Source organism: Schistocerca piceifrons, chromosome 1 (assembly GCF_021461385.2).
Source record: "Schistocerca piceifrons isolate TAMUIC-IGC-003096 chromosome 1, iqSchPice1.1, whole genome shotgun sequence".
Lineage (NCBI taxonomy): Eukaryota > Metazoa > Arthropoda > Insecta > Orthoptera > Acrididae > Schistocerca > Schistocerca piceifrons.
The window spans coordinates 843,974,152-843,996,357 of record NC_060138.1 but is presented as its reverse complement, the minus strand read 5'-3'; the positions used below and the strand labels follow the sequence as shown (position 1 = coordinate 843,996,357).

At 38.1% G+C, this 22,206-nt stretch overlaps 1 protein-coding gene across 1 annotated transcript in view; it reads right to left on the bottom strand.

The window, feature by feature from the left end:
* Nucleotides 1–22,206, bottom strand: part of LOC124775682 — a 155,573-nt gene that overhangs the window by 18,904 nt on the left and 114,463 nt on the right. The window contains exon 5 of the mRNA XM_047250514.1: nt 21,103–21,211. Within this exon, the coding sequence (XP_047106470.1) occupies nt 21,103–21,211 (109 nt within the window). The remainder of the gene's footprint in view (nt 1–21,102; nt 21,212–22,206) is intronic.

The following is a 22,206-nucleotide window of genomic DNA, read 5'->3' as shown; positions in this document are numbered from 1 at the left end:
ATTACATAGTCTTCCTAAAGCCTTTGACACATCTTACTGTTGGCAGACACTTGTATGACTGTGTTTTGTAGTTGTATTTTGTGCATTTCTTTTGCAATTTAAGTTTTATATTCGCTTTTTTCTCTCGTTTGTGTTTTATTACTGCAGTATTATTCTGCAGTAGCGATATACAGTAAAATTCTTCGTTAAAGTATTGGTTCTTACCAGTCAAATTTACTAAATTTAACTGAAAGCTAAAACAGTGAAAACTTCCCGGAATTCTAAGAAATTCCCGTGTTTTTCCCGGTTTTCTCCCGGTAGTCTCGGGTCGTATACACCCTGATGTGGATCTATATGTATATCATTCTGTACTATTTGATAAAAACCTTGATACCCATTGGGAAGGCATGTGGAATGTTCTAGAAAGATGTGCATTGTCATAATTATTGGTGGATAGTTGTCATTGATAAAATTATGTACATATATTAAATTTGTATGGAGTGTAACCATGTATGGAAGTGAAACATGGACGATAAATAGTTTAGACAAGAAGAGAATAGAAGCTTTCAAAATGTGGTGCTACAGAAGAATGCTGAAGATTAGATGGGTAGATCACATAACTAATGAGTAGGTGTTGAATAGGATTGGGGAGAAGAGAAGTTTGTGGCACAACTTGACTAGAAGAAGGGATCGGTTGGTAGGACATGTTCTGAAGCATCAAGGGATCACCAATTTAGTATTGGAGGGCAGCGTAGAGGGTAAAAATCGTAGAGGGAGACCAAGAGATGAATACACCAAGCAGATTCAGAAGGATGTAGGTTACAGTAGGTACTGGAAGATGAAGAAGCTTGCGCAGGATAGAGTAGCATGGAGAGCTGCATCAAACCAGTCTCAGGACTGAAGACAACAACAACAACAATACTAAATTAAGTAAGTAAAAGAGAAATTGAAGTAATAAGTCCTTACCAATAAATAACTAAAGACTGCAGAGATGTTAGCATGAAAAATCTATGCTTCTAATTAACAAAATGGTAATCTAAAGAGCCAGTAATAGAAAACATCTCTATCTTGAGAATCAGCTTTAAGGTTATTACCAAGCAACGTATTTTCATTTGTCATTTATTTTTATGTCTTCCCCTGCAATTAAAAGTCCTTGTAATTACATTTCTAATTAACTCTCCAATTGTTTACATCTTGCAGTTTACCAATTTCAGAATTTGAGGCCTTATTTGTAACCTTCTCGAATGTGGTCAGATAAAGCACATGATTTGTAATGGTGTTGAATGTTAGGAACCAAATCCAAACTGTAATTAATTATGTATCTAAAATAATGTTAGACATATTACTGTAATTAAAGTTCAGAATGATTTTCTAATGGAAAACTAAAGATATTACTAGAAAAGATTGTTATTCAAATATTGTATTTTATACTTTATTCAGATGTAACATCAGTTTCTTCAGATTTTGTAAATTTTAACTGTAACATTGAAATTGTACAAATTTAATAATGGACTATTTTGGAAGCTACTGTTAAAATTCTATATAAAGAAATGCAGCGATGCTGTGACAAGTCAGTTTTGAAGTTACTTTTGGAAGTCAAACAGATCAGTGAAGTCTGTCCATGTTTTTTTTACATGACAAGTGTGCAGTTCCGATGTCAATTAACGTGAATAAATTTTGTTAAGCATGAAAATTTTGCATTCATTCAGTGGACCAGGCAGAAGAAACTTCAGTTAAGTAACATTCAACATGAATCATTACATGCTGAGCACATTTCATTTTCTGTAAATAATTTTTGTAAAAGGTTTTTTGGAGTTGGAAGCAAATGTGATGTATTTCGCTGAGTGAACATTCTAATACCGTATTTACTCGAATCGAAGCTGCACTCGAATCTAAGCCGCACCTGAAAAATGAGACTCGAAATAAAGGAAAAAAATATTTCCCGAATCTAAGCCACACCTGAAATTTGAGACTCGAAATTCAAGGGGAGAGAAAAGTTTTAGGCCGCACCTCCAAATCGAAACAAAGTTGGTACATTGTAATATGAGACACAATTTAGGTCGAATGAAAGACAATACAGCTACAGTAGGTTGGTTCGAGTCATAAGCTTAGCAGTTAAGCTTTACCAGGTAGCCATTGCTATGCGTCAGGTGCTCCGTCCATATTTATACGGGTACCCTTCCTTTTTCATGTGCTTCGTCTGGTTTGAATCGATTGCTTATTTTGCTTTGATCTGATAAGTGCCGTTTTCTTTGTTATAGGTGTTTACATCACTCTAAGCTGAAAATGCATTACTGTACTGTGTCATGCATTGTTTGTCGCATTCTGATAGTGCGTGTTTACGGCCTGTCGCCGCTCGCGGCATGACTTGCTTTTATGCATGCTACCGCCGCTTAAAAAAAAAAAAAAGAGGAATCGTCTCATTAGCGAAACAATGGCAAGAGACTGCTATTTGTTGTTACTTACACTGCTGCTTTCTTTGATAATGATCAACAAGAACCAAATAATAGACTGCGCATGATAGAACATGTTCTGAATGAGAGTTAGGTGCAAATTTTTCTCCGTTTGAAAATCTTTGCAACCGCTTCTTCAGTACATCAAATTCTGCACAGAAATTAGTCATCTTACATTTAAAATCTAGTCAGTTGCCGTGCTTCATTTCTGACTATATCACTATTAGGCATAAGAATAATAGGAATATAAACATGACACGATACATATATTCTTCCGCATTTGCTGTTGTTTCACTCTAGTTTCGTAGTTTATTAGGCAGACAGGATTTAAATGAGATAGCAGCAAATGTGAAAGAATACATCGCAAAATGTTTATTTTCGTATTATTCTTATGGTGAAGAGAATACTGCTTGTGATTCACATTTCATCAGGTTCCTATTAGCAACCATCTCTTCTCACAGGTAGGAAAACACTCGGAACGTAGAGTTGGCCATATTGACAAACAACCCTAACAGTCTTGCCAGTCGGATTTTCGTAGTACATTGAAATTCTGCTACATTCAAAGATGAACAATACGGAATTTGTATTTACTTTGTTGGATAATGTATGAAATGTCGAAACTCGGGGCGGAGAAAAAAAAAGGTTTTGGCGCCAGTATTTATCTTTGTGCCCACAAAGCATGCTTGTGTAGCACTACATATATTTGACGGCAGAAGTTAGTTGTGGTGGCACCTACCAACATTTTTCAGAACTTCCGCTTGCTTTGCATTCGATTCTAAGCCGCAGGCGGTTTTTTGGATTACAAAAACCGGAAAAAATGTGCGGCTTAGATTCAAGTAAATGGCAGCAAGGCATTTAGAAATATTAAAAATGAAAACATACAATTCAGTTTGTCATCTATGTTATCTTGAGAAACACATCAACCTATAGGGTATCCAGACCTACAAGAAGATCTTGGTTCCAGACAGAAGTAATTCAACTGACAGATTGAAGGAAATCCTTAAAAAACAAGATGAGTATTTTTACTTTAAAACTATTACTAGACCCAGCCAACAATAATTTTCCTCCATGAACATTTATTACAATTAATGGAATTCTAATTGTGTGTAAAAAAAGGAGGTCATTAAAACTGTTATGCAACAAGACTACTGTTACTTATTAGAGATAATCTAAAAATTTGCTAGCCATGTGAAACATGTAATTGTTAACAAAACATTTGCAACAGAGACTGTTTCCTGTTTTTAGTACATTAACAAGAATTTATCTATAACAGGGATATCAAGGAAATTTCTAGTGCGTTCTAGGTGCTTCAGTCTGGAACCGCGTGACCGCTCCGGTCACAGGTTCGAATCCTGCCTCGGGCATGGATGTGTGTGACGTCCTTAGGTTAGTTAGGTGTAAGTAGTTCTAATTTCTAGGGGACTAATAACCACAGATGTTAAGTCCCATAGTGCTCAGAGCCATTTTGAAATTTCTAGTTTTGGAGATGGTGATCAGGGCATTCCGAAAGTAACAGATTATAACTTTACCTTTTATGGAGCAGCAGTCTCATGGTGTTCATGAAAGCAGTTGTATTATATGTATTGTATGTTAACCGAAGACCTAGAAACAACGGAGAGGCTCCATCCCTGTCGTAGCCGCAGTGGTCCACAACCCCACGATGACTACCACAGTCCACTTCATCCCTCAGCCGCCACACACTGAACCCAGGGTTATTGTGCAGTTCGGCCCCCAGTGGACCCCCCACAGAACGTCTCACACCAGATGAGCATAACCCCTATGTTTTCGTCATAGGGTAATGGTTGTGTGGTGTACGTATACGTAGAGAACTTGTTTGCGCAGCAATCACCAACATAGTGTAACTGAGGCGGAATAAGGAGAACCAGCCCACATTCGCTGAGGTAGATGGAAAACCGCCTAACAACCATACACAGACTGACCGGTTCACCGGACCTCGACACATATCCACCGGGCGGATTCATGCCGGGGACCAGGCACTCCTTCCCACCCGGAAATCTGTGCGTTAGACCACATGGCCAACCAGGCAGGCCATATAAGCAGTTAGCTACTGCTCTTTCATCAACAGAAACTGAATGCATGTGCTTCAGTGAAGTAGCAAAGAACCCACGACAATCAGTCTGCTGGAATTTTAGCACACAACCAAGTAAAAGACAAAGCAAATTCACATAAAGTTTCCTTTTATATGTCAAGAACTTTCAGCGTATTCACTTCACTCTCCAGTAACATCATGGTTGTTAAAAGTGAAGGGGCATGTTAAGAATTATATTGTTACCTCAATGTGCTTTCTTTGGTATTCACAGATGTTTCTATATTTGATTAGTTTTGTCTTTTGTTATGTTTGTTACAGAATGAGCTTTGGGTTATTTCTGTTTATCCTTGTGGACAGTAAACATGTATAATAAAGATTTTCAGTAATAACATGTCCTGTTTGCAAATTCATGAACTCCCCAGCACATTATAGCACATAAATTAAAGTCATGTATTTGTTGCATTAGCTGTGTTTGGACTATTTTCACAAGGATATGGAATATGTATTTTATCTTCTTAAACGGATACAGAAGTTTATACAAGCTAGTGTAAGTAACACACAGAGGACTGCCAAATCATTTGCCTAAACCTGTAAGTGACAAAATGTCTTATTAAAGCCAACAATGAAATACATGCCAGCTTGTTCTCTTTGGATGTATTAATCAATAAAACTGTTCAAGTTAGTATGTGCAACAATTGCAGCAGAGCTAGTATACGAGAGGCTGGTATATGGTATGACCAAGACACACAGTCCTCATTCCTTCACAACCTCAATACCTCTCCAAACAACTTCCTGCATCCTCAACCCAGCATATTACCTTCCTGGATGTTGACCTCCTCCTCTCTGAAGGCTCCATCCATGCGTCTATCTGTCCACATTAAACCTAGCAATCATCAACAATACCTGGATTTTGACAGCTCCCATCCCTTCCACACCTTAAACTTTCTCCCCTAGAGCCTGGCCACCCATGGATGACGTATCTACATTGACAGAAACTCCCTTGCCCAGTATACTGTAGGTATCACAAAGGCCTTCTCAGAGAGGCACTATTCCCCAGACATAGTCTGCAAACAGATTTCCCATGCCATATCCCCACATCCTAATCCTTCCACCACCTCCTACAATCATCCAGGTACAAAGGAGAGTCCCCTTTGTCACCCATAACCAACTCAGACAGGAACAGTTGACCAAATCCTTCACCAGAGTTTTGATTGTCTATCATCATGACCTGAAACAAGGGACATGCAACCTAATGCAACCTAAGAACCTTCCTACCCCTCCTAAAGTGGTGTTCCATCATCCACAGAAGCTGCACAACATCCTATTCCATCCCCATGTCACTCCCAATCCCAAGGCATTTCCACAGGGATATGATCCCTGTGGAAGACACAGGTGTAAGACCTGCCAAATCCACCCACCCTGCACTTCCTATTCCAGTCATGTCAAAGGCTTGTCATGCGCCATCAGAGGCCAGGCCACTTGTGAATGGAACCTTGTTATATTCTGCTCTGCTGCAATCATTGCAGAACTTTTTATATTGGTATGACTACCAACCAGATGTCAGTGAACCCTATAGCACAACAGGCACCTGAACATAAGATGCTTGATTCCAATTGCAGTTTCACAACACAGACCATCTGTATTCTCCCCTACATCACCAGCTATCTGATCTGTATAGATGGAAGATATTCTTACTGTACATTCTTGGCTCCTGAAATTATCCCAAGCTCAACCTTCAGTAACATACAGTTCCCACACCTCCCACCCAACAGTTTCCACCTGATCTGTCTTACACCTCCTCCAAATTCACATCCCCTCATCCCCACTGTGCATAGCTCTCTGCCAATTTACTAACTGCTCTTTTTCCCCTTCTCTGCCCCTCTCCTTTTTCACTCCTCATTTCCCTCCCCAACCCACCACCCACCCTTGTAACTCTGCAACCATCTAGTCCCTGCATGCTACACTAGGTATCACAGACTCCTCTTCCCCCAACCATACTCTGCTATCCCTGCCACTTTCCCATCCTCCCTGTATTGCTGCTCATGTTTGAAGTGACATCACTGCATTCTGATCAGAGTGACTGGAGATAGTGGGCTTGTATGCATGATACATGCTTACCTGTGAGGAAGTGTGTTTGTTAGCTTTTCTGAAGAAGGCTCTGACAGAAAGCTAAACGTTTAACAGTCTTTTTGTTGTGCCTGTCTACAACTGAATGTATCATCTATACAATGAGTAGCAATCTATCCCTTTAATAATAACAAAAATATTATGAAAAGGATAGTCTGCTACTCTCTGTAATGATGACATGCTGAGTTGCAGACAGGCACTACACAACAGCTGTTACATACACACTTTCAGCCAATGCATTCTTCAGAAAAGAAAAAAAAACACACACATTCACACAAGCAAGCATATGTCACACATACATGAGTGCTATCTCCAGCCACTCAATCTAGAAAGCAACCAAAACACATCATGTGGGAGGAAAAATCTGGATAGGGGCTGGGAAGGGAAAGGGGAAGGGATAGTAGGGTATGGATGGGGTAAAAAGAATCAGCTCTGCCTGGCGGAGCATGCTGGCACTTGAGATGGCAGTATAAAAACTGCAAAGCTGCTGCCAGGCTGGGGAAGAAGGTAGAGGCAGGGGGGGGGGGGGGGGGAGTCAGAAAGGAGAGGAGCAGACAAAGGGAAAAGCTCAATGGGTGTACTGGCAGAGAGCAGTGCAAAATGTGGGAGACAGGACAGGTGGGTGGAGGGTGTGAGGACAGTAGGTTACTTTAGGTTAAGGCTGAGATGGTTTCTGGGGCAGAGAAGGTGCCGTAAGGATAACTCCCACCTGTGCAGTTTCGAAAAGCTAGTGGTGGCACGAGAGGATCCAGAGAATCCTGGTTGTGAAGCAGCCACTGTAATTAAGCATGTCACATTCACATGCATGTAGTGCCACAGGTTCTGCCTGCTCTTGGCCTCACTTTGGCAGTGGCCATTTATCCTGATGGACAGATGGTTGCTAGTCATACCAATATAAAAAGCTGTGCAATGATTGCAACAGGGGTAGTATATGCCATGTCTGCTTTCACAGGTAGCTTGGCCTCTGATGGTATAGGGAAAACATGTGAAGATGTGTAACAGTCTTGGGGGAAGGAGGGATATGGCAGGGTCATTCCATGTCAAATCGTGCAGGTCATGTTACCCATCATCTCATATTTTCATGAAACTTTACACATTTGCTTGTACTTATAACATAAGAACTTGGGCAAAATTTTTTGCTCTCAGACTAAAACTTATTTTACAGCAAATTTTAAATGTAGTGATATTCTGTTAACTGGGCTCTGCAAGAATGCCAATGCAAAATGGCACTTATCTACATAAATGCCCATCACTTAGGTGTTTATGAAGCTTTTGATTTGGATTTTTTTCATACATTACAAGAAGCACATACTTAACAGAAATTTAATTATTCAAGGAGTAAAGTTACAAAGAACAATACAAAAAATTAGTATGTGTCACTTTCCAATTTCTGGAAAAAGTACAGACACATTGAAAAATGGCGATATCACATTTCTTCAACTTGGTGGGAACTTATAATTGGTCTTAAATAATTTTCAAGACAGCACACATTGTAATAAAATAAAATTATTAATGGATTTTCTGCAGACAGAAATAAATCTGAAATCACAATACTTTGTATTGTGATGGAAAAAAAAATTCTAAGTAAGATCATCCATACCTGACACCCACTGCTTCAAATTTTTGTGAAACTTTTTCTGCTTGTTACGTTCTGCATGGCAATAGTCAATGCAAAATTTCTCCATTTACTTTATGTAGTTTGAAGGGGAAAAAAGGGATCTTTTTTACAAATGTAAATGCCGCAAATGAAGTTTCTCATTTGGTTTGCATTACCTCAGACAGAAATATTAATAACAATAACAAAAAGTATCTTATTTTCAACACACCACTGTCATATTTCCCCAGATGTCAGGGAAGAGACCTATCTTTATCAGAAAAAAAATTAGTAACTTTTCTTGACTTATGGGGATAAACACACATCAAAAAAACTTTTGCATCACCTTTCTTCCAGGAGTTCCAGAACCTGTGCAGAAAATTGGAATAGAGATCAACATAAACATGATTTCCATCCTTTCTATTGCTCATGAAAATCACACATTGCATGTTGTACCACCATACAAAGAGACCTTCAGACTTGGTGATCCAGATTGCTGAACACACCAGTACCTCTAATACCCAGTAGCACATCCTCTTGCATTGAAACATCCCTGTATTCGTCATGGCATACTCTCCACAAGTTCATCAAGGCACTGTTCATCCAGATTGTCCCACTCCTCAACAGCGATTCAGCATAGATCACTCAGGGTGGTTGGTGAGTCACATCATCCATAAACAGCCCTTTTCAGTCCATCCCAGGCAAGTTTGATAGGGTTCATGTCTGGAGAACATTCTGGTCAGTCTACTTGAGTGGTGTTGTTATCCTGAAGGAAGTCCTTCATAAGATGTGCATGATGAGGGTGCGAACTGTCATCCATGAAGATGAATCCCTTGCCAATATGCTTCCAATACGGTTGCACTATCAGTCAGAGGATGGCATTCATGTATCGTACAGCCATTATGGTGCCTTCCATGACCACCAGCGGCATACGTCGGCCCCACATAATGCCATCCCAAAACAGCAGGGAAGCTCCACCTTGCTGCACTCGCAGGACAGGGTGTCTAAGGTGTTCAGCCTGACCAGACTGCCTCCAAACATGTCTCTGACAATTGTCTGCTTGAAGGCATATGCGACACTCATCAGTGGAGAGAACATGATGCCAATCCTGAAAGGTCCATTCGGCGAGTTGTTGGGCCCATCTGTACCATTCTGCATAGTGTCGTGGTGGCAAAGATGGACCTCGCCATGGATGTTGGGAGTGAAGTTGCGCATCATGCAGCCTATTGCGCATAGTTTGAGTCATAACATGACGCCCTGTGGCTGCATGAAAAACATTATTCAACATGGTGGCATAGCTGTTGGGGTTTCTCTGAGCTATAATTCCGAGGTAGTGGTCATCCACTTTAATAGTAGCCCTTGGGCAGCCCGAGTGAAGCATGTCATTGACAGTTCCTGTCTCTCTTTACCTCCTCCATGTCCAAAGAACATTGCTTTGGTTCACTTCCCATGTTGAGAGCCCTTCGTGGCACAAAGTAACAATGTGCATGCAATCGAACTGCGGTATTGACCATCTAGGCTTGGTTGAATTAACAGACAACATAAGCCGCATAAGCCGAGTACCTCCTTCTTGGTGGAATGACTGGAACTGATCAGCTGTCGGATCCCCTCAATCTTATAGGCACTGCCCATACATGGTTGTTTACATCTTTGGGCGGGTTTAGTGACATCTCTGACCAGTCAAAGGGACTGTGTTTGTGATACAACATGCACAGTCAACATCTATCTTTAGGAGTTCTGGGAACCAGGTTGTTGCAAAAGTTTTTTTGATGTGTGTAGAAAATCAACACAAACTCTTGTGGTCCAAGCAATAATTTTTAAATGTGTAAAACATCTTCTGACAGCTGATACAAGATTTATTTTTATCAAAACTCTGATACTATTTTAAAAAAAGAAGAAGCACCCTGTGTTTGATGGATATTGGATGTTCATTTAACGTATATCACATCATTGTTCAGAAGATCATTCAAATCAAATTATGTAAACTGACAACCTATAGTAAGGTTGCCTCATGAAATAACAGAACGAAAAGTTATAAATGCAATTGAAATATTTTCATTACATGGGTTAACTTTATTTAGGGTGTCAAATTAGCATCTTCAAACAACAATTATTGTAGCCACACTAGTGTTAATTTAACCCTTTCGCAGCTACGGGCGTACATATATGCCCGGCAGGTAGAAAGGCCAGATGGCTAAGGCCATAGATGTATGCCCAGTGGGTGGGAAGTCCAGATAGCTATGGGCATTCATGTATGCCTGGCAGGCGGAACATCCAGATGGCTAATGGCTATCAAATATGCCCGAGCTTGGGAGCAGCTAAATGTACACAACAGAACAGCTAATCAATGTTTTATGCATTTCTGATGACAGTGTCATTATCTGGTCTTCTTTGTAATGTAGGAAAGCACTTTAGTTTTCACCTCCTCTGGGCCCTTTTTGCTTACGAGTCTAACATTTGGCCAGTCCTCTCTTCGCTTTGATGAGACAACAGACTTCACATGTGCAGCCTTTGCCACCTCTGAATGCAATTTATAGCACAAGGAAATTACGAATATTCTTATGAATAGTAAAGACAAAGATTGTAGTGATATTTCAGAACTTTCTTCTGATGAAGAGTTGGACGTGTCTGGATGAATTGCTGAATCCTCGACATCATGAACAGAAGATTCTTGCTCTGAAGATGGAAAAGAAGTTGATGTAAGTAAAACTTTGTCAGGAAAAAGAAAGTATGACTGGATGGAGAATCATCCAGTGATGAAACGACACCATTTTGTCAATACATTTAGCAGGTTAAAAGCAGACTTTAAAGAGTCAGCAAGTCATTTAGTTTTTTGATTTTTTTTTTTTTTTTTTTTTTTTTTTTTTTTTTTTTTTTTTTTTTTTTTTTTTTTTTTTTTTTTTTTTTTTTTTTTTTTTTTCATGTCCATGGAATTCATTTCTGTCATCTGTACACATATCAATAATTATTACAAATTTATTACTGAAACAATGACGACAGTATCCAGGAGATTAGCACGCTGGAAGCACATACAGCCAGCAGAATTTTATTGCTTCCTAACATGTTTTCTGCTTAAGCCTGGAAGTAAAAATTTAGAAGTGAATGAATATTGGTTGAAAGAGTCTTTGCTGCAAACACTAATATTTTCTGACATAATGGCCAGGGACTTGTACAAGTTGATCCTGCATTTATTGCACTAAGGTGACAATCCCACCGCATCTCAAGATATTCTCGTAAAAATTTGTTTCATTGTAGATCACACAAAAAATAAATTCCACGTGGCTGTAGTACCCTTTGAAAACCTAGTGACTGATGAAAGTCTGCTACTTTTCAAAGAAAGGCTCAGATTTAAGGAGTACATACCAAATAAACATAGCCATTTTGACATTAAAATTTGTGTCCTTTGTGACATACAAACCAATGATATTTTGGATTATATTGTCTACACTGGTGTCACCATAGAACTAGAATCTTGAAATGCTGATTGGGGAAAGTCAGCCGATGTTGTTGTCAGTTTGCTATTGGAATACCTCAACAAAGGTCATATCATTTATTTAGACAGTTGGTATTCGAGACCCGAATTACTCTGGTGGCTCCATGATAAACATACAAATGCCATCGGAACAGTATGCAAAAATAAGAAACATCTACCACCATTGTCAGGCAAGCTAAATAATGGGGAAATACAGTTCAAGTCCTGTGGAACATTAATCGCACTAAAATGGATGGACAAGAATGAAGTCATGATGCTTTCTACCATAAATGGATCAGAGTTTGTGGAGACAGAGAAATAAGAACACAGAACATGCCAAAACAAATTGAAATCTACCCATGTTGTCAGGTATAATAAGTCAATGGGTGCAGCTTATAAGACAGACATGCTGTTATCTTCTGTACAGTGCTATCTGAAAGACAGTGAAATGGTACAACAAAGTATTCTTTCATTTGACTGACTTGTTTGTGCTTAATGTAAAAACTATTTTTGAAATACAAAAGCAACAGAAAGTACCACTACCGAAATACCATTTGGAAATACTGCATCAGTTGGTTGATAATTTTCATAGTCAAATGTGTAAAAGTGTGATCCAATGGAAAACCAAAGAAAAAAGCTGTTTCCAACTGCAGATTAAAGATGGTCACTATCCAGGGTGAGGAAGAAGAAGGTAGACGATTACTACATGGTTTCATACTGTGGAGAATCGGCTTTAGGCTTTAATTACAAATGAAGCCATGGGCCTATCACAAAATGAGTTATCCAGATATATTCTTTGTTTAACTCTGAGTCCGGATACATGACACAATTTGGTTTTAAATTTCTGTAATGATTTTTATTTAAGGTAGTAGCAAGAATTGTCTGAGATTTGGGTGTTTTTGCTGTGCACTACTCACTTTAAAACTATATATCTTGAAACACATTTGTTCCATGTTAATGAAATTGTAATATGTTGTAGACATGTACATCCATGGCGTAAGTCTCAGGTTACAGGAATTACTACTAAAAAATTTCGATCATTTTTTAAACCAATTGTTTTTCAACCCATAATAAACATATAACTGATAGTGTTGGTTAGTTTCAAAACTCTCTTTCATGGTTATCAGAAACTAAAACCACTGTGACCATACAGGGTATACTGTTTTTAGGAAGATCGTTACTGAACAATGGTTCTGTGCATGCCGGAACGTGCGGGAAGCCTGCAGTGGCCGTAGTCTACAGCAAACCTAGGGCTGAGTCTGTCGCCTGTCCGGCCAAGCGCACGCTGCATTTCCTCCCATCAGCAGGCCAGGCAGCCAGGACACTTGGCCCCTGTAACTGCGAAAGGGTTAAAATGTACATGTTCAGCATTGATGATCCCTGAAACTATCAATGAAAATCTTAAGAGCATCTCTGTTTTCAATCCACTGTGACTGATTGTATCCTGTCAACTTCTATCTTTTTCACTAAAGTAAGACGTTCTACCTAAAGATGTTGGTTTAATTACACCAAGAGCACATAAAATGTTTTCCAGAGGCACAAAACAAGTCTTGCCTCTCAGATGAAAGGAATGACACTACTGGTCCAGGTGGGTGGAGAAAAATTAGTTCAACATCTCCTTCTTCATCACATACATTTCTGATGAAGGCATACGCAGCTGCTACGAAAGAATTTTGTTGAGTACAAGTACATGTCCATTGTGGGCATTTTCATTGAATGAAAAAAATCAAGGAAGGCTTTTCAGGTGAAGTTACTCATCTAATCTTTAAAGAATCACAAGAAAGTGGTTTGTAATGATGGTAGTAGGTATTGTACGGGTTGCTGAATATCTCTTCTGGAGGTTCCTGTGTAGGAAATCTACACTGACTTTCTCTAAGAAGTGGAAAAAAAATTGTCAACATTAGCTTTGCAGAAATAATTAACACCAGGTGCTGTTGTTATTTGTGCATCATCCACTATCTAAAGATTAGCTCTTTCAATATACACTTTATAGTTCCGCCCAAACGATCACACACAGATTTACCATGGCTAGTAGCAAAAAGGGGATGCTCAGCATCCGTAGAAAAATAGCTTTTGTTCTCACACAAATTTTTATAGCCTTTTCTATTCTTATAGTGAGCAGTACATCCATTAGTGAAATAATGCACTTTCTTCACTTGTGGGTAATGCTCTGCCAGCCATTTAACCATTTCTTTCCAGACAGCATTTACAAATCCTACATCATGTTCCATATCATCACTTATAAAGCAGTGGTTCACTATTACCAATTTACTTTATTCATTTACCATATAAACACACACAGCATAGATTGTACAGCTGTTTTTTGTCCAGTGGTAACTGAATTTCATTCTGAATTATAAAACTCTACTTTTCTGAAAAGTCCATTAACAGAACTGCTTTCTCCAGGATTAGATTTCCTTTCAATTTTTTCAATGATTTTGACTGACACTTAGATGTAAATGAGTGTGGTTTAAGTGTCTGTAATGCTGTTAACAATAAGTCTATGTATTCACCAACAGTTGCAAACTGCTTTACCAGTTCTGCCTGATGATCTGTGTTTATCCACTGGCTGAACTCAATTTCATCATCAGCATCTTTGTAAGCCAATTTCTTTTTTAATAATTCTGACAGTTTGTCATCACTCAGGCAATTATTAAAGTGATTAAATATGCAGTCATAGTTTTCAGAGTCACATACAAGAAATTTTATAAGCTCTTTCTATGTTTCTTCATTATGTTCCACATCCAAAAGCATAAACACACTCTGAATGAGTGACGGCAGTACCAACTAAAATACACCACTTCAGTCTCAGCTAACAAAATTTAGAAAGACCAATGTTAATGTTTTGATTCTACCATTTAGAACCAGCGTATGGTTCTCTTAAGTTGCAAAGAATGAGTCTTTTCTTACACATACACATTCTTCTGAATGCTAACTTTGTCTTTTGCTCCTGGTAACATTTGAGTATATTCTTCATTCTGGTAGAAATCAGTGACAATCTTTACCACTTCATCAGCATTACTTTCCCCCTTTATGGTTCAGGAACTGATAAAATATCCAGTTCTGTTTTCAGTTTCCTCACTTGTCAAATCACATACTCGCTACCACTGAATTCTGACATTATGTTTTCTTTTGACCAAGAGGGTGGAGCTACAGTTAAAATTTGAATTTTCTCAGGTACTCTTACACTAGCCACTACCTGCTTCATTAATTATATCATGGCATAAAAATCTTTGGCTTTCTTAACAATTCTGTCACCAAATTTTGCTTCTCTATGGTCAGAATTTTCAATACTGCAATCTAGTGCCCGACACACTTTTCTTTCCAAAACATGCTTCACTTCTTTTAGCTTCTTTTTGCCATATACAGCCTGCTGTGATTTTGAACACAGTGAAGTTTTAAGGGAGAGCACTTCAGATCATGTAAAGTTTTATTTGCATCCTCAATATATTTACTTTTTAGTTCTGATTTGTGAAATATCACCTCTGGGTCATCTACATCACTTTCATTTCTATCGCTGATGTCAGTTTTCTGTTCACAAATCTTACAACATGTTGTGCACAGTTTTTGGCCTGGTTTCATGTAGATTCTTTTAGCACTTAATGTTTTAGAGAAATACAAGATTTTTTAACTGTTTGTTTGTGTTTTATGAAAGGACCACAACAAGTTCTTCGATGACTTTCAAAAACTTTTAAATAATAGTATCTTTGATTTCCACATATAGTAACACTTTCTTGATCTTGTGGAAGGCTTATATTGGATTGCAGGAATATCAAATCTTGTTGGTCTTCCCTCAGCTCTTCTATTTTTTGTAGAGTTTTTACTAAGGCATAAGTTGTCAAATGACATGGTGTTTTTAGTAATTTTCCAACAGTGCATAAACTCACATATTCCACTGCAGTTAACTGAGCACTAGGTCACTTAAAACAGACTTCATGTAAGTGGAATGATAGAGTCGCACCACAAACAGATATGACAAGTCTCACAGAAAGACAAAGAACAACTGAGTCTAAAAAGACTGCTTTTTGCATGTCAGTTATTCTCAACAATGAATTTCATCAATTGTAGCATCCTTTTCATGCCCATAAAGGTTTCAAACAAGATACTCCTGTCTAAGAACACTTTTTTTGACTGTGAGTAGGTGATTGGTTGAACACATAAATCATATATGTTATAGCCTTTAAAAAATTACTGTATTAGTCAAATGGAAGGAAATAAATTTGCACACTGAAAGTTAACTTGTTTACTTAGAATGAATTATACTTAAATATGCTAATTTGATACCCTTGTGTCTGAGGCAGTGAGACAGTGAGTGGATGGACTTACTTAAAATGACATTTTTCCTTCACAGCAAAAAGTACTTTGATTTCAGAAATGCATGTCAATTAGCAGAAGACTCATTAAGTTTTTTATTTTATATGCAAGTTTGCAATCTAGGTGATTATTTAAGACCAAAATCAGGTTCCAAGCAGGTTGGGTAAATGTGATGTAAGCATTTTTTCACATCCTCACATTTTTTCTGAAATTGAATATTGAAATAGATTAATCCTTTTTTAAAATTTTCTTTGTAACTTCACTGCTTCAATAACTGGACATTTGTTAACTACATGCCCTACTTAACTTCTGAAAAAAAAAATCCAAATCAGAACCTTATAAACACCTGAGTTATGGTCATTTATGTAGATAAGTACCATTTCGCATTGACATTCTTGCAGAGCTTGGTTATCAGAATACCACTACATTAAAAAATTCAATGTAAAACAAACTTGTAGTCTGAGACCAAAAGAATTTTGCAGAAGTTTGTATGTTATAAGTATACACAAATATGCAAAGTTTTTTGAAAATATGTTACAAATCTTTGAATTGGTGGGTGTTTTGATGTGGAATGATCTGACACATGAATCTGTATGCAGACTAGATCTGGGGATAGTGCCTGTCTATGAAGGCCTTTGTGAAACTTTCGGCATACTGGGCAAAGGATGTTTTGTCAGTGCAGATGCCCCATCTCTGGGTGGCCAGGCCGTATAGGAGAGATTTTTAAGTGTGGAAGGGATGGTAGCTGTTGAAATGCAGGTACTGTTGGTGTTGATGGTTTTTAATGTGGACAGAGGTGTGGATGGAGCCATCATAGAGGAGGAGGTCAATGTCCACCCAGAAGGTACTGAGCTGCATTGAGAAGGTTCAAGAGAGGTTGATGGGAGAGATGGTGTACAGGTTGTGAAAGAATGAGGATAGAGTGTCCTATACCTGAGTCCATATCATGAAAATATCATCAATAAACCTGAACCAGACTGTGGTTTGGGGTTTCGGGAGGTTAGGAAGGTTTCCTGTAGACAGCCCACAAAGATTTTGGCATGGGGATGCCATGCAGCTGCCCATGGCCGTGCCAATGATTTGTTTGTGTACCTTCCCTTCAAAGGGAATAATGCTGACATCCCTAACTGAACTTTCCATTGTTTAAATAATATGTCTATTACATTCAAATGTGTGTATAAGTTATCTTCATCTGGTCCCAAATTTCTGTAATCATTCTACATGTGCACTGTTAGCAGAAATAATTTACATTATCTCAGCAGCCAACATTTTCAAGATAATCTGTGAAAAATAGCATCTGCAACGTTCATTCTTCATTAAAAGAAGCATTTCACATCACATAATCAGTAAAATTGGAAGTAACAAGGAACTGGATTCACAATAATCTATTGTCAGTGCAGAAGAAAATTTCTCTTATTGATTTTATACTTTATCCTGCAGAAAATAATACTGTGAATTGAAGATACCACTGTTTACATTGGAAAACATCAGGAGATTAAATCTATAGGTGACAAATGCAAACCAGCTTTGGCATCACGTGACTCAGAGATTACTGGAAAATATTCAAACCATTATGAACTAGTTTGCTGATATCTCAAGCCTCCTGACTTACAATTATAAAAATAGTACTCATCCTTATCAGAGAAACTATTGTGAATGTATTAATACCTATACAATTGATTGTCCACACTGAATAAAGTCATACGTATCATTTAAGACCAGTGGTATAAACTTACCAGTGTCACTTAAAGGTTTAAGAATAAATATATTTCTTTACTACATCCACATTTTCATCACCATATTAGCTTTTTCCACTGTTGAGTCTACAACTTTCCTCTTAAGGAATTTAGTTCATCTTTAAGAGCTCCAATGAGTCTGTGCAGCAACTCGATAATTTCATTTTTAGAGTTTTCCAGCTTTACACACCTATCATGCTCACACACAACAGTATAAAGGGAACACATCCAGAGAGAAATGTGGCCAATTTTATATGAGCTGTGCTTGTGTGAATGTGTGTGTTTTTTCTACTTCAGCAAACTAGTAGGTAAAAAGATAAAGTTCTACATTCTGGCCCTAGGCAGGTCAATTGGGCCCAACCGACTGCCATGTGATCCCCTGCCAATGGCATCATCAATTTCAGTGTGGAGGGGCTTGTGATCAGTATACCACTCTCCAGGCTGTTGTTGGGTTTCTTGACCTTGGAACCACTACTAATCAGTCTAGTAGCCCTCCAGTTGGCCTCACGAGGAAGAGTGCACCCAATTCCAGTCCTCCCACCAAGGCAAAATCTTTGGCAGTACTAGGAATCAAACCCAGATCCCCTGAATTACAGTCAGAAATACTGAACCCTCAATTATATGTATATTAGTCAACAGTTATGGCCATTTTATTATAACTTTGTATCTGTATCACTGAATGTATGTTGTTGGGCATAAAAACAATGTCTCAATGGCACCAGCACTATGAAATTTAAATTTTGTTGACATATTTTTTGCAAGTAACAATAAAAAGCTGGGGATCAAAAACTCTTTGTGGCATTGATCACTAACAAATGACAGAAAATCAACATATGATTGCCAAAAGCAACAATTCTCCAGTTAGTTCTACATAATCTTTTTAAACTATCTTGAATGGTTTTACAAAATCCAACATATTTTCTCAACAGTGGCCCAGATCCAGTGAATACTTCTACATGAGTGTCTTCACACTCACTACTGTGACATAGCAGCAGTACAGCACAACATATACTAAAATTAACCCTACTTTTTTTTGCACAGTCACAGATCTTTTCCATGTACTGAGTGTACAATATTATAATGTAAACTCACACCTATCCAGAAGTATCCACCCTATAAAAACAGAGTTCATTATTATTAAATGACTGAGAAACAGCCATTCTTATATTTATGGACATGCCTAAGGAGGCTTTATAGAGACCATATTTATTTCCCAATTTTTTCAGTCTAACAATGTCAAGAAATATGTGAAGAGCTGAAACTTACAATATTAATGCCTACCTATAAAAGACGGAAATACGTAGGTAAGTAGTAAGTATCTCTGTGCCCCTGCCCCCCAACCCCCAATTACTCAGATTGTGTTAGAATGCATCTTATAACACATTATTAGCACACACTTTTGGCTATAACTTGTTACCAACTCGTATGTTTTCTGCCTGTAAAGCCTTCTTCCTCTAAAAGAGACATGTTTAATCTCACAAAATGAATACCTTATTTCCATTTTCAGTGAATCATGTCTATGATAAGCACTTCAGACAAAAAATTAGTTACTCCAGTCAAAACTGTGTCATACCACATCTAGCCTTGATAATGGCCTCAGGATTGCAAGGAACATTGTCAACAATGTCCTTCAGGTATACCATACCCAGCTTAAGCCAGTCACTGATGATTACATTCTTGTACAGCTGTCAAACTGCAGAGATGCTGATCTCAGACATTATCTATGAGATTAGGATTGAGTGATTTAGCGGACCATCTGAGTTGCGATAGGGAGACTGAACATTTATCAGTCCAGGAATGGAAACTTTTTGCCCTGTGAAAGTGGCTGTTGTCGCCTTTGAATATGGGACTATCCACATCACAAGCAACACGAAAGTGTTGAAGAACTCTAAGTCACCAAAAATATTGAAATAAACATTCTGGTTTATGATCACAGTAATCTGTATGAATGGACACAAGTCATGGTACAAAAAGTACCCACGAAACATAGCAGAACAACCTCTAACCTGAACTATGTTCTCTGTACACTGTGTGTTAGATGCCCCACTGAGCTGTCAGTGTCATCAGGGCTTTGTATACTTTGAAAAAGAGTCAAAATATGGCTTATTGGACTATTATAAGCATCTCCTATCAGCTGCTGTTCAGATTCTGTGTTATTTGGCAAACTGAAAATATACAGTTTATGTATCAGTGAGAGCAATGGCATTTTGTAGGAAATATGAACCCAAATGCCCACTGAACACAGATCCCTTCACAATGTTCACTCAGAAACTGGCTGAGATGAACATGAGTTCACTGACAACAATTGACATTGGAAAGGCATGTCACTTATCTATTGTCCCCATCAATTGGATTCCTTCTACAACCATGCTCTTTTGCTGTGTTATGTGGCTGTGAATGGTACACTGTTCCTTGTAGACACATTAGACAGTCAGCACTGGCACACCAACAAATCAGGCAACCTCATTCATAGTGTGAAAATGGGCACATCCAAACAAAACAGCTCCCTTTCCACTGTTCTTCCATGAATTCACACCAACCCCTTTTACTGCACTGGTTCCATACAACTGAGTAGCATCAACACATTACTTCACTGACAGGCTTATGTCAGTGTTGAGGTTTACATGACTGCCTAGTACCAGTTTTTCACCAAATTCAGCTCTCCAAAGTGTACTCTCTTACGAGTGGTGAATAATATTTTTTGTGGTAATTTTATATTACTATGACATGGAATGTGATGATTCAATGTAAAACATAAATAAAAATACAAAAATACAGATGTTGCCCACTACATTAGAGGTTTTAATTAGATTTGGCCTTTGCTTAATATATATTCAAAAATATTCCAGAAAGAGCATAAAAAAAAACAACTTTCTGAACGTGCTGTTTGAGGCTTTCCCATTGCTGCATCTGCTTGATAGTTTCCCGGAAGTTACACATGCGCTGTTCTAGAAACCCAACATATAAATTAGAGAGATTCTCAGTGACACGACAGTAGCACCTGAAGATGGCGGGCACTTGTCTCGCTGAAATATTGAGCGGTTTTTACAATATTATCCAGCATAATTCCTGGGAACCTATCAAGCAAGTTACTGATCATTTAGAGCTATGGAGAAACTAAATAAAATATATCTCCACCTTGAAGATGGTGATTCCAAGTAATATACATGCTAAAAATGAAAATAATGTCAGCTGAGACATTGATTCTCTTCTAAACTTTAGAAGAAAGAGAGAGAGAGAGAGAGAGAGAGAGAGAGAGAGAGAGAGAAACAGAGAGAGAGATAGAGAGCAGTTGAGAAAGAGGAGGAGGAGATGATGCGGTTTACAGGTGATGGGAATTCAATACACCATTAACATAACAAAATACAGTAACTTACTTCTCAGGATGCACTGCCATTGATGATATGACTCCTACTGATCTATCAAGGAGAAACTCACAAGCATTCCTCATAACATTTACAAGTCCAACTTGGCCAGATTCTGTGCCTTTCATGGAAAAAAAGAAAGGAAAAATGATTATCTGGTTACAGTATGGAGCACAATTAAGGAAATAAAGTAAAAACTGATTTCAATGAAAATTCAAAAATGTCATATAAACAAAATATGTACCTTATTAAGAAACATTAAAGTAATGCTTCAATATCTAAAACATTTAAGCTGTTTTATACTATTTTACCTATTATTCATATTATATAGTTTAGCCAGCAAGGCAGAAATAAATGGCAGAAAGAAATTGAAGAAATAAAGCAACCAGTCAGTGTCTGGCTACTGGTTAATCTCATAAGTGAACACATGTAGATCATCCACTATGTCAGAACACCAAATAAAAGACACTGTATGGACCTGCCAGTGCCGTCCAGCTCCTATAAACATATTTCAGTTACGCCTCTCTCTGATCACAGTGCAAGACAATTACTTCATTGTAACTGCTGTTTTCAACTTTACAAAATGCAACTAAATGATTAAGATTACACAAAATGTGTTATGTATACTGGAAAAATGCTTGATGCGATGACTGACAACTTAGTTCTCATGGTGACCGACACACCTCTTCTCCATTTATCTGGTTATGTTGCCAATCAGAGCTTCCACTGTTGGTCAGATAAAAAGTATAAAGACATTCATGAATGTCCTTTCCATAATTACAAATTGACAAATGTGGGTTGGAATCATGAAGGAGTGTGTAATAAGGTCACACTTGTTGAGACAGTCCTGATGTTTTTGGGAGGAATGGTTAACAAGCAGTGATGGTGCTTGTAGTGCATTACATGTCAATACTTGAAAATCTCCTCATACCTGATCTAAGAAGAAAAATGAAAAGAATAACAACATGGTGTGGCTTCAGAAAGATCAGGTAACTACTTACACGGATAGTACTCTGATGGACATTTTGAGGGCTAGATTTCAAGAGTGCTTAATTTCTCACACTTGTGACTCATATGAGCCAAAAATTACAATGTTCTCAGGATATACATGTTTTT